Raw genomic sequence first — 14,285 nt, 5'->3', positions numbered from 1 at the left:
CTTACCTGTATTCCTGACATGGCTAAGTGAGAAGAATTTATGGATTTCTTTCACTTTTTGAGATTCTCCCTGAGGAGATGCCAAGCAATTTGTTGATTATCCCTAAAGTATTGAGAGCAAAACAACATGTCTAGAGATTGTCTTTTAATTGCCTGGGACATTTTTCTTTTCTTCCTTACTTCCTTCCTCCCACCCCCCCTTCCTTCTTTGCATATATATATACATACATTTATATATCTTTTAACTCTTGGTTAACTTTCCTCTTGTAGCACACAAGACTCTTGATTAAATCTTGCATCTATAGGGCATGCCTACCGAGAGTCAGTATTTCCACAGGTTCTTCTCAAATGTGTGACTGTGGAGAAATTTTCAACATTGTTTTATTAGAGTATTTAATATATTTAGGAAATTGAAATAATACATTATGCTAATATGAGATGTTTCCTCCTTGATTTGTTGCCCATGCGATTGCTTTTATTTATCTCTCAGAGACAGAAATTAGTTACTTCTTATTTCTGGAAAAAGAAATGGCAACCCACTCCAGTATTCTTGCCTGGAGAATCCCATGGACAGAGGAACCTGGTGGGCTACAGTCCAGGGGGCCACAAAGAGTCAGACATGGCTGAGTGACTAAGCTCACCACAGCACTTCTTATTTCATCGTGAGCTTCTATCACAAGGCTGTTTACAACTTCCTCTTTCTTCCTTTTTCTTCACTGCATGAACTACCGCTTTAGTTATCACAGTCTGTTACCCCATTCCAATAAGCACCTGTGCCATCACAAGCTCCCCGCACCTGCCTTTAATAACCACACCTCTTTCCTCCTCTGCCACCATTCCCAACCCTTGGCCATCACTAATCTTTTCCATTGCTACACTTTTTCACATAGAAAATAGGGATTGGGATTTTCTCTCAACATAAATCTCTTGAGATTCTTTGGCACTTTTGTGTGTATAGATCATCTGTTCCCTACATTGTTGAGTAGTATTCCATGATATTGATGATAATTTGTTTAAACATTCACTTATGGAAAGACTTATGGGTTCTTTCTACTTTTCTACTATGATAAATACAGCTACCATGAACTCTCACTTAAAAGTGATTGCATTTTTGGTGTTGAAAGTTCTCCTCTACTCTTCTAGGTTCTTTTGACCTCAAATAGATGGACATTTCTGCTATTTCTGGGCTTTGACCACCACACAAAAATAAATAAATGAATCAATAGCTAAAGGGAAGAAAAATGTCTTCTTTACACAGTGGCTTTTGCCTGGATTAATAATTAGATTGACAAACCAAACCAAACCAAATATATTTTATTTAGTACATTTAGATTGCACATGTAGATGGGAGTCATCACCAGACTAATTAAGATCCAAGAAATGGGTAGGCTTAATTGCTTATATGGGCTTCACAAGTGGCCTAGTGGTAAAGAATCTGCCTGCCAATGCAAAAGACAGAAGAGAATTGGGTTCGATTCCTGGGTTGGAGTAGGAAATGGCAACTTACTGCAGTATTCTTTCCTGGAAAATTCCATGGATAGAGGACCCTGGTGGGCTAGTCTATAGGGTCACAAAGAGTCAGACACAACTGAGCAAATGATCACACAAATGTTTACATGCTAGGCTGAGCCAAAAGCAGCAATTGTAGGCAAGTCACTAAATATAAATGGGAAAACTAAAGACAAAGGAACTTAATTCTGAATATTCATTAAAAAGGACTGATGTTGAAGTTGAAGCTCCAATACTTTGGCCACCTGATACAAAAAGCCGACTCATTGGAAAAGATCTTAATGCTGGGAAAGATTAAGGGCAGGAGGTGAAGAGGGTGACAGAGGATGAGATGGTTTGATGGCATCACTGACTCAGTGGACATGAACAAACTCCAAGAGATAGTGAAGGACAGGGAAGCCTGACGTGCTGCAGTTCATGGGTCATAAAGAGTCAAACATGACTTAGTGACTGAAGAACAACATTTAAAATGAAAAAAAAAATTTAGCAAACTTTGTAAATCCCTACATATTTTGTTCTCTTTCTGGTTCATCTTTTGAGGGACTATACAATGCACAGCAAGATTTATTTTAGAAATGGGATATTGGGATATATATAGTCATAGTTTATTTTTCTCAAATCCAGATATTAGATTCTTGTACTTTTTTCTGTTATAAAAGTCACACTTATTCACTGAAGATAATTTAGAAATGTACATATCCAAAAATATTAATTTAAACATTTTCATGTTCTCAGAAGCTATCAATATGTAATCATCATTTTACTGTATCTTTGTCCAACATACATTTTCCAAAAACCAAAATTTTTCTGCATTTATATTTGGAATGTTTATATTCAGTACATATTTTTCTTAGTAATTAAAAAAAATCAACTATATAAATTCCTTACATTTTACCTCACTTGAAAAAGTACCTACACTTATTTCCTATTCCAATAAACTATTTACATTTGAATTTGATTGACTACATAAAGAATTTAATCCATGATGGTGAAAAAAAATATTCAATCTATGATGCAAATGAAGTTTCATGAGTGTTAAAAATACTAAATATAACCAAAGAAAGTGGAAATTTAGAAGGATTAGGAGAGTTCATAAGACATAATATTTATATAGTGGTACTTATCTTACTACACTTTCACTAGAAACATGCTATAGAACAAATCATGGAATTACCTTTTTTGCTTCTTATAAGAAGAATTATCAAATTGCTCTTAATAAAATATATCATAAGCTCTTATGAACCAATATTGAGGAAAGTCACCCCATGAAAGAGACAGTAAGCCTAATTCAGTATAGACTAGACCACTTATGTAAAGATACACAAATATTAAACAAGAAATATTCTTGATCTTCACAGAGGTCAGGAAATGTAACAATCTCATGAAACAAAGGTCCATATAGTCAAAGCTATAGATTTTCCAGTAGTCAGGTACAGATGTAAGAGTTGTACCATAAAGAAGGCTGAGTGCTGAAGAACTGATTCCTTCCTATTGTAGTGCTGGAGAAGACTCTTGAGAGTCTCTTGGAGTGCAAGAATATCAGAGTCAATCCTAAAGGAAATCAACCCTGAATATTCATTGGCAGGACTGATGCTGAAGCTGAAGCTCCATAATTTGGCCCCTTAATGGGAAGAGCAATCTCATTGGAAAAGACCCTGATGCTGGGAAAGATTGAGGGCAAGAGGAGAAAAGGGTGGCGGAGAATGAGGTGGTTAGTTAATATCGATGACTCAAAGGGTATGAGTCTGCTCAAACTCAGGGGGATGGCAGAGGACAGGGAAGCTTGAAATGCAGCCGTCCATTGGATTTCAAAGAGTCGGACATGACTTACCAGCTGAGCAACAACATTAAACAAAAAGAAGCAGTTAGGAATCAGAATCTCCAGAAGTTATAAATACAAAGTTGAAAGTGTCCATGGGAGACCTCAAGAGATTTATTTTTTTCTGCATCACTGAGATATAATTGGCTTACAGCATTGTGTAAGTTTGTGGTGTACAGTATGTTATCTGATACGCTTACACACTGCAGCATGATTACAACTTAGCATGAGGTAATACCTCCATCAGCAGAAGGAGAAGGGAGTGGCAGAGGATAAGATGATTACATAGCATCACTGACTGAATGGACAGGAATTTGAGCAAACTCTAGGATTCCCTGGTGGCTCAGTGGGAAAGAATCTGCCTGCCAATGCAGGAGATGTGGGCTCAATCCCTGGGTCAGGAAGATCTCCTGGAGAAGGAAGTGGCAACCCACTCCAGTATTCTTGCTGGGAAATCCCATGGAGTGGAGCCTGACTGGCTACAGTCCATGGGGTCTCAAATAGTCGGACATGACTTACCAACTAAACAATAAAGATGGGATATAGTGGCGAACAGAGAAGCCTAGAGTGCTGCGATTTATGGGGTTGCAAAGACTTGAACGTGACTTAGCGATTTAACACCACCAACAACAATACCTCCATCATATTCCGTTTCTTTTGTGATGAAAGCATTTAAATATTGCTCTCTTAACCTTCAGGCATACAGTAGAGATTGCTAACTATAATCAAGGAAATTGATCTTGACTGGAATGTCCACTGGTACAGAGAACGGACTGGTTGAAATAAAACATTGTGCTGATTTTGTGGGTTACTGAATTGCAAAGTGTGCTGAGTTAATAGGCTTTCTAGGGCTCATGTATGAGAGTAACTTCATGGATGAGAACAGATCAGGATTCTAACCTCCTCCATGCAGTATGGAAACACCTGGGAAAGTTCAGATAATTCCTGAGATCAAATCTTTGTGCTACACTGAGCCTCCTTGAAACCACAATAAGTTTAATTTTTGTGTTGTGTTCTCAGTCATGTCCAATTCTTTGTGACCCCATGGAGTGTAGCCCACTGGGCTCCTCTGTCCATGGAATTTTCTGGCAAGAATACTGGAGTGGGTTGCCCTGTCCTTTTCCAGGGAAGTTTAGTTTTTCATATGCCTTCGAAGTGTATGGGGGCTCAAACAGATAGATATTCTTACACAAAAACATATGCACATGCCCAAATACACACATAGTCACGGGGAAGTTTATTCTAGCAGTTAAGAATGTATGGCAAAATCAATACAATATAGTAAAGTAATTAGCCTCCAATTAAAATAAATAAATTTATATCAAAGAAAAAGAGAAAAGCAATAATCATTTAAAGTCACCTTTTATATCTACTATTCTTCCTTTCTCACACACAGCATACCCACTGTCCTTACCTGCTTGAATATCTGTAGTGTCCTCATTAATTCTCGTGTATAATAACATTTATTTAATTATATTTATGATTAATCTGTCTTACTCAAATAAGGCAGATATTTTCTTGCTTTGTGCGCTAGTGTAAGTACAGACCATTAGAGTGCTACTGGCACATAAAAGGCAATCTCTAAAAGTACATTGAACTTATTCGTGTTCACTGTTCCATTTAAAGACACATAGAGAATCTAAAGGATAAGAATCTAAAGGAAGCCCAGAACCTAAAGGATAGGAATTGTACATAGGCTTTAAGAGGAACTGTTACAAAGCTTATTCCACACCTTTTGTAGTGCATATTTTGCATCTTTGTTCCTCAAACTGTAGATCAAAGGATTTAACATAGGGATAACAAGGGTGTAAAATATAGATGCCATTTTGTCTGTATCAAAGGAGTGTCTAGACTCTGGTTGTGCATACATAAATATCAAAGCCCCAAAGAACACGGTGACCACTGTCAGGTGGGATCCACAGGTAGAAAAAGCCTTGTGCCTGCCTTCAGCAGAGGTCATCCTGAGAATGGCTACAAGGATGAGCGGATAAGACATAAGAATCATTGGAAGGGAGAGGATCACATTAACACCTGCAAAGATCAGAATGATCAGTTCAATTTCTTGCGTATTTGAACAGAGCAAGGATATCAAGGGGAGACAGTCACAGTAGAAATGTTTGATGACATTGTAGCCACAGAAGGATAAATTAAAAATCTTTACAGTGATTATAAGAGACACAGATGTGCTATAGAGGTAGGGGATTGCCACCAGCACCCGGCACACCCTTCGTGACATGATGACCGTGTAGAGCAGGGGGTGACAGATGGCCACGTAGCGGTCACAGGACATTGCGGCCAGAATAAAAAGTTCACTAATCATGAACATGATGAAGAAAGCCAGCTGGGTGGCACACAAATAATAGGAGATTGAATTTTGACTCACAATAAAACTTGCCAACATTTTGGGTCCTACAGCTGTTGAATAGCCAAGATCAGTAAGAGCCAGGTGTCTGAGAAGGAAGTGCATGGGTGTCTGCAGCCTGGGGTCCACCTTAGTGAGGATGACCATGCCCAAGTTGCCCACCGTTGAGGTCACGTAGATGATGAGGAAGAGCCCAAACAGTGGAGCCTGCAGCTCGGGGCGGTCTGTGATTCCCGTGAGGATGAATTCATTTGGCACAGTAAGATTTTGTGTTTTCATGCAGTTTTATCAGGATATGTGTTCTGGGTGGAGACATCAAGCATAGTAAGCAGATTTCATGTATTATCACCTGGCAGGTTTTTCATATGTGAAGCTTGTATAAGTAAAATACATCCTAACTTCCCAAAACAGGATATTTTTAAAAATCCCATATCCTATGTATAATAATATGCATAAATAAAGATAGAGACAGAGTCTGAGATATTCATTAGTTCTCAAATAGGAGTTATTTTGCTAAGCAAATAACTGTCAACATCTGAAAGGCATATTGGTTATTGCAACTGGAAGGTGAGTAGTACGTGCATATAATGGTCTGTGGTCAGTTATGTTTCTAAACATCTCATGACACTCCTTATCAGTCCAAAATCTCAGTAGTGCTAAAGCTGGAAAACAAGAAAGGTATAGATGGTATACCTAGACATAAATACAGAGATAGATAAATATCCTCTGTCCATGGGATTCTCCAGACAAGAATACAGGAGTGGATTGCCATGCCCTCTCCAGGGGATTCTCCTGACCCAGGGATTGAACCTGTGTCTCTTATGTCTCCTGCCTTGGCAGGCAGATTCTTTACCACTAGGGTCACCTGGGAAGCCCCATATAAATATATAGATACACATATAGGTGTGTATACCTGTAAATACATAGATAAAAGATACAGAAATGTATGCATAGAAGTACATTAGAAATGAAATAAAATTAAAACTGTGTTTCATATATAAATTTATACATATATAAACTTATGTGATACATATTTAAAGTTTTCTATTAGTCATTTATGTAATTGCAACCACATTGTGATATTTATAAATTATACTTGATAATATCACTTAATCATATCACTTAATACATATAAGAATTGTATTATTCAATTATGTGAGAATTATGATAAAAATGTAAAGCCATAAATTCCAAAAACGCAAAGAATACAGTGGGCTTCCCGGGTGGCTCAAATGGTAAAGATTCTGCCTGCCATGAGGGAGACCCGGGACTGATCCTTGGGTTGGGAGGATCCCCTGGAGAAGAGAACGGCTACCCGCTCCAGTATTCTTGCCTGGAGATTTCCATGGACAGAGGAGCCTGGTGGGCTACAGTCCATGGGGTCGCAAAGAGTTGGACGCTTTCACTTCACTTTCATAGAACCTGTTACTTCAACGCATAGTCCTCAAAATCCTTTGTTCAGGTGATACAGACTGAAATAGTTAACAGACAACAAATATTGGACAGTTGTATAAATAAGAAAAATATAATAGATTGCAGTGAGAATTACCCCTCTATAAAAATATGTGAGGCATATATGTATATAGATATGCTGCAGCTGCTGCTGCTAAGTCGCATCAGTCAGGTCCAACCCTGTGCGACCCCATAGACGGCAGCCCACCAGGCCCCGCTGTCCCTGGGATTCTCCAGGCAAGAACACCGGAGTGGGTTGCCATGTCCTTCTCCAGTAAATATATATAATCTCTGCTATATTTTCTGTTATATACAAATGATTACTTTGGGCAAATAATTTATCTGAAAATCTTTATTTTCTTATGCAAAACTGATATTTCTTTACAGGGTGGTTGGGAGAGAAAAATGAAGATTAAGGGATTCAATATGTTTAGGCTTACCTGGAAATCAGATAAAAATCAAATATATACATATATATATATATATATGTACATATATATATATGTATGTATATATATATTTCATGGTGGCAATAACTTAGCTCAAAGAGAGTTTCTTTATATATTTGTGTGTCAGTTCTTCTGTACTGTGACGTTGTCTTATTTGTCAAGTCTATGATGTAATGATCAATAGGTGAGGACTAGGTCAAGTAGAATGGAGCACATTTAACTTACTCCAAGCCCTTCACTATTCCCCTCTGCAGGACTAAAATTGGACCTCTGAAGTCCATAAAGTGGGTTCTTTATGTTCTAGTTTTATTTATTATTTTAGCAAAAATGAAAGTTCATTATGATGCAAATTTTCCAAAAACATAATCTTTCCCTAGGAACATTTTCACTACAATTGGCATATATTAATTTGCATGTAACAATTCAAATAAACATTGTCATGCAAGAACCCAGGAGAGTGCAAGGAGATCTAAGCAAATGGAAAGAAAGAGTAGCCATTGGCATTTTTTCTGCATAATGGAGATTTATTAAAAACTCCGTTTTGAAAAGAAGATGCTGTGCTTAAAAAAAGAAAAATGTGTAAGGTTACTGTGTCACACAATGCTACGCTGTTGTTTAGTCACTAACTCCTTCCTGACTCTTTGTGACCCCATGGGCTGTATTCTGCCAGGCTCCTCTGTCCCTGAGGTTTCCCAGGCAAGATGAGTGGAGTGGGTTGCCATTTCCTGACCCAGGGATCGATCCTGCATTGACAGGTGCATTCATTACCACTGAGCCTCCAGGGAAGCCCCACACAGTACTGTAGATGTGAATAAAATACATTAAATAGATATACATGGATTAGGGGTGTTACTTAACATTTTTTTTATTTTAAGGTCACAAAACTCCACCAAATGATAATGTAACACGAAACACAAATCAACATTTTATAAAATCAAATAAAAGTGTATCTGAATATGATAATAATAAACATAGTACGAATATACCAGAATAAGAGGTGGGCTTCCCTGGTGGCTCAGATGATAAAGAATCTCCTGCAATGCAGGAGACCTGAATTCGATCCCTGGGTTGGGAAGATCCCTTAGAGAATGGAATGGCTACCCACTCCAGTCTTCTTTCCTGGAGAATTTCATGGACAGAAGAACCAGCGGGCTACAGTCCTTGGGGTCTCAAAGAGTCAGATAAATCTAAACAACCAACTCACAAGAGTAGGAGGTAAATGGCAGATCAAGGTAAGAGGATTATTAGGTGCAAAATATTGTCAACATAAACACCTCCTTTAAAAAATATAAATAACATTGGTTACAATAAATTATCAGTGACTGCAGTCTCTGAGTGGTCTGTGAGAAAATTAATTAAAAAATTTATAACATTAAATATAACAGTATTTACACGAAATTAGCATTTTGCTCACTTAAAATATCGTTTACAATTTTAAGACCTCCTGATAGTCTACCTGGACTTGATGCAAACAATTTTCTAATATCAGAAACATGAAATGTATATCACTTAACAGTTACTGTAGAGAAATATCTTCAGTAAATGTAATAAGAAGTAGTATAAATCTTGTTTTCTTGTCTTCATTTTGCAATTATGAAAAGCTAAAAAGAAAATCAGACTTTGTAAATTCCAATTTTTCTGTAAAGGTAAGAAATGATAGAAGTTTTTTTGGTTGTTTTGTCACAAACTTTATCATTCTATGGATAGACCCAAATAGCTATCTCATAGTTTAACATTTTTTTTAAATCCCAATTGTCAATTTTTTAAAGCTGTGCCCTGTGAGATAATTTTATCTAATTTGTGGTCAGATTCCACCTGAAATTGAAGGACACGCTGAAAATTGCACCATTGCCATAAAACTAGGTACTTTAAAGCCTGCTAATAACCAAATAGCAATTTCCACATCTCACTGTAAGGAGGAAATGCTCTTTTGTCTCATCAAGGGATCCAGAAATAATCATATTTATATACTGATGTACATAATCATTAAATATTAAATGATATTGAAACAGTCACCAAAAAACACCCAGAGCACTAAATGAATAAGAATTTAGAAGAACATCACAATGAGAGACTGAATACATGAGGCTTCTTAATTTTGCCAGTTTCTAAATATTCATGTGTTTTTGGCAGTGGTGGTGTTTCAGTTGCTAAAGCCTGTCTGACTCTTGTAACCCCTGGACTGCAGCCCGCCAGGCTTATCTGTCCACGGGGTTTCTCTGGCAAAAATGCTGCCGTGCGTTGCCATTTCTTTCTCCAGGGGATCTTCCCGACTCGGGGAAGGAACCAGGGTTGTTGCAGGCAGATTCTTTACCAGCTGGGCCACCACGGAAGCCCTCACGAATCTTTAGTTTTGCTTTATTTACTCTTGGTTTTGCCTTCCACTGGAGATACCGTTATTTATATAAATGGGCATCGCGATGATGTTTCAGAAATGCTTTTCAGGGTTTAGTCTGTAAATATGTGAATATTTTCAAATAATTAATGTGAAAAGACAGAAGAGGAGTCCTATTCCTGAGAGAACTGAATCAGAAATGGTTCATTTTGCTCAGGCGTTGCCAGTGAGTTAATGTGAAACCTTGAATTTGTCTCTGAAACGCTGTCAGTGTATTGGAAACAAGGCGTCACATGAAATACTCTGTCATTTTACCTGTAATGACGTCTCTGTCGTGACTGCCTCCTGTGGCTCTCACATGGCTAAGTGGAACAATTTATGGATCTCGTTCACCTTTTGATACTCTCCCTGAGGAGATGTCAAAGAATTTGCTGATCATCCCTAAAGTCCTGAGACCACAACAAAATATCTGGAGATTGTCTTTTCAATTTTCTAGGGCAATTCTTTCTTTCCTCTTTATTCTTTCCTACTTTTTTTTTTTTTTTTTTAACTCTTGGTTAACTTTCCTTTTGTAGTATACAAGTCTCTTAATTAAACCTATCTCTAGAGCAGGCCCATTAAGTCTGCAAGTCCACAGTGGTCTTCTCAAATGAATGATGGTATAGAAATGTTTAAACATTGTCCTATTTCGTTATTGAAAAATAGGGAATTAAAGATGGGCTTCTTAGGTGGCTCAGTGGTAAAGAATCCACTTACCTAACAGGAGACACAGGTTCTATTCCTGGGTCAGAAAGAGCCCCTGGAGAAGGAAATGATAACCCACTCCAGAATTCTTGCCTGGAAAATCTCATGGACAGAGGAACCTGGTGGGCTACAATCCATGGGATCTGAAACAGTTGGACACAGCTGAGGGACTGAGCACATATGCATGCTATGAACTCTTCACCAGACCTAGATCCTAGATATAGATTTCCCCCTATTGTTTTATCTAAATATTTTATTTGTGGCTGTTATTTAGTTGCTAAGTCATGTCCGACTCTGTTGTGAACCCATGGACCGTAGCCTGCCAGTATCCTCTGTCCATGGGATTCTCCAGGCAAGAATACTGAGCGGATTGCCATTTTCTTCTCCAGGGGATCTTCCCAACCTGGTGTCTCCTTCACTACAGGCAGTTTCTTTACTACTGAGCCACCAGGGAAGCCCTAAATATTTCATAGTTTAGCATTCTACAGTTAAGTTGTTCTTCATTTTGAGCTAATTATTATATTAGGTCAATATTATTTATTTGTTTGCTTAGTTTTTCCTCTATATCCCTAATTACCTCTGCACAATGATTTTAAAAGGGTACACCCCTTCTTTTGAATTATCTTTGCAACTTTATGAAAAATTAGTTGGACTATTTATAAAAATCTATTTCTGTGTTGTCTATAATGTTCCATTAATTTATATGTTTGTGTTTCTACCAATATAAAAATCTTGATTATTTGGTTATATAATTAATCCTAACATGCAGGAGTGTTTTTTCCTAGTTATACTAAATTTTAAAATGTGTTTTCATTTATGTTCTGCCCTTAACCTTTCAATAAAGTACAGTATAAAATCACCTCTGAACTAAATCTTGCTGAGATTTTATTTAGGTTTGCATTAAATCTATGGATCAATTTGGGAAGAATTTTATCTTAAGTATATGGATCTGAGCTAAATATAGCTACTAAATTATTCCAGTCTCCTTTGATTTTTAAAATTGAGATTTGTACTTTTCAGCATGCAGATCCTGTGCAGACTTTGTTAGTTTCTATGTACATTTTCATTAGCTATGAAGTGACTATAAATGGTCTTATTTTATTAATACCTATATATATATATAAATATTTTTATATAATTTTTGTTAATCATATATCTTGTCTTCTTTGTGAACTCATGTTTTCCAGATTGTTTTACTTTCCATAGTTTTGCGGAGATTATCTATTAGAAAGCATATCTTTTGCAAATAGGGATGTTTTCATTTCTTTCTTTGAAATTTCTATAAATTTTATTAGTGTTCTTTTTCTTTTTCTTTTTTTTCTTACTCTTGGACACTACTGAAGCAGTTAACAGTTTCACTTTCACTTTTCTGGGAATATAAAAGCAATAATTTCAATGAGCCCAGTCTCTTGCACATTTCCATTCATAAAAAGATGCTAATTTATCAATTGAGATGTCTGTTTTTTCTTTAATTTAACAATAATCTGGTAATCTGATGATGTTCCAACTACCCATGTTTTGGTTTAAGTGTCTAGGATAGGATTTTTTAGAACATTGACTCTAAATTTGAATATCATCCAATGAGGTATGTGATTTGTTTGAACCTTCACTGCTTTATCTCAGCAATCAATTTTGTACTGAAAGCTCACTGCAGGTCAAATGCAATATGAAAGTAACACCTAAAGACAAAGTTGAAATATTCAAACTCATGTTTTAAAAATATATATCCAATTTAGCATATAAGTGATTGCACTCATTGAGTATTTAAGAATCATACTTTGTTTATTCACCCATTCATTTGCTTAGTCACCTAGTGGTTTCCCACTCTTTGCAACCTCATGGACTGTAGTCTGTCAGGCTCCTCTGTCCATGAGATTTTCCAGGCAAGATTGTTGGAGTGGGTTGCCATTTTCTTCTCCAGGGGATCTTCTGGACCCAGAGATTGAACCCAGGTCTCCTGCATTGGCAGGAGGACTCTTTACCACTGAGGCACCTGGGAAGGTCCAAACCTTTTTATTAACTCAAAAGTACTAATAATAGGCCTTTGTATGGCATTTGTATGGGTTTCTCTGATGACTCAGTGGTAAAGAACCCACCTGCTAATGCAAAGGCGCAGGTTCAATCCCTGGGTCGGGAAGATCTCCTAGAGAAAGAAATGGCAACCCACTCCAGTATTCTTGCCTGGGAAATCCCATTAACAGAAGGAGCTTGACAGGCTATAGTCTATGGGGTCATAAAGAGTAGACATACTTAGTGACTAAGCAATGATGACATGGCTTATCTATGGAAGCAGGAGACATTCTAGAAGAAGGCAGAATGTGCAGCTTCCTCCCCCAAGGTCCAGAGCTCCTTCCAAAGATAGCCTAAGAAAGCAAAGTCCTTTGTGTGCGGCCAGCTGTGACAACAGGTAGGCAATACTGGGATTGGATTTTTCCAGAACTGGACATTTTCCAGCAATGAAGATAAAAGTGACAAAGTTCTCTTATGAATGGGAACTTGTTCTTAAGGTTAACTCCCCTGAGAACTGGTATTGCTGGACAAGGGAATGCTGCCTCTCACTTCATGACTCTGGCCCCAGTCAGCTCGCTTGCCTTGATACCAGTTTGACAACCAGCATCTTCAGCCAGCAGAAACCAGAGGGAATGCCCCCACTGGCTACAAGGTCTCAGGACAGAAACCAGATGAAAGGAGAACTCGAAAGTCTATGCTTTCTCCACAAAATGGCTTTTTTCTGTTTTTCTCTTTTGCTTATGGAACATTTATTGTTCATATACACATGAATCTATTTCTGATCTATCAGTATCTTTTCATTGATATATATTGCCAATTTTTATATCAAGAGCAGACTTTAAAAAAAATAACTGTAGCTTTGGAATAAGACTGGATATCATTACTGTTCGTCTTAATGTTAATATTGCAAGTTTATTCCTCTTTTTAAAGTTAGTTCAGCTATTCTAGATCTTTTGCTCTGTATGATTTGATTTTAGCTCCTTTATGTGTTTTGGTTTCAGCTTCTCAATTCCTATCAAAAAAGAATTTCTGCTTAAATTTTAATTGTGTTTGATTTGAGAAATTGTGATATTTACCTAATATTGAATAAATCAGTAAATAAATATGGTAAGATCTCATTTGTTTATGCCTCCATTAATATCATTCAGGAATATTTTCTAATTTTTACCATACAGGCTTGCATATTTTGTATATATCTTTAAGCATTTCATAATTATGATGAATTTATAACAGGTATTTAACAATTTAACAAGGCTTTCCAGTAGTCATTTATGGATGTGAGAGTTGGACCATAAAGAGCCTAAGAATTAAAAAAAAAAAAGCCTAAGAATTGACGCCTTTGCACTGTGGTGTTAGAGAAGACTCCTGAGAAGCCCTTGGACTGCAAGGAGATCAAACTAGTCCATCCTAAAGGAAATCAACCCTGAATATTCACTGGAAGGACTGATGCTGAAGATGAAACTCCAAAACTCTGGCCAGCTGATGTGAAGGGCCAACTCATTGGAAAAGACCCTGATGCTTGGAAAAATTGAAGGCAGAAGGAGAAGAGGGTTACAGAGGATAAGACGGTTGGATGGCATCACCAATTCAATGGACATGAGGTTGG

At 37.2% G+C, this 14,285-nt stretch overlaps 1 protein-coding gene across 1 annotated transcript; it reads right to left on the bottom strand.

Moving 5' to 3' along the window:
• Positions 1 to 5,026: 5,026 nt before the first annotated feature.
• On the bottom strand, positions 5,027 to 5,968 carry LOC122450509 (olfactory receptor 8K3-like). Its single transcript, XM_043482889.1, has one exon. It carries the CDS (start codon positions 5,966 to 5,968, stop codon positions 5,027 to 5,029), a length of 942 nt encoding a protein of 313 aa, XP_043338824.1.
• Between the last annotated feature and the right edge of the window lie 8,317 nt (positions 5,969 to 14,285).

The sequence above is a fragment of the Cervus canadensis genome, chromosome 11 (genome assembly GCF_019320065.1).
Source record: "Cervus canadensis isolate Bull #8, Minnesota chromosome 11, ASM1932006v1, whole genome shotgun sequence".
NCBI lineage: Eukaryota > Metazoa > Chordata > Mammalia > Artiodactyla > Cervidae > Cervus > Cervus canadensis.
The sequence above is the reverse complement of the archived record's forward strand: the minus strand, read 5'-3'. Positions and strand labels throughout refer to the sequence as shown.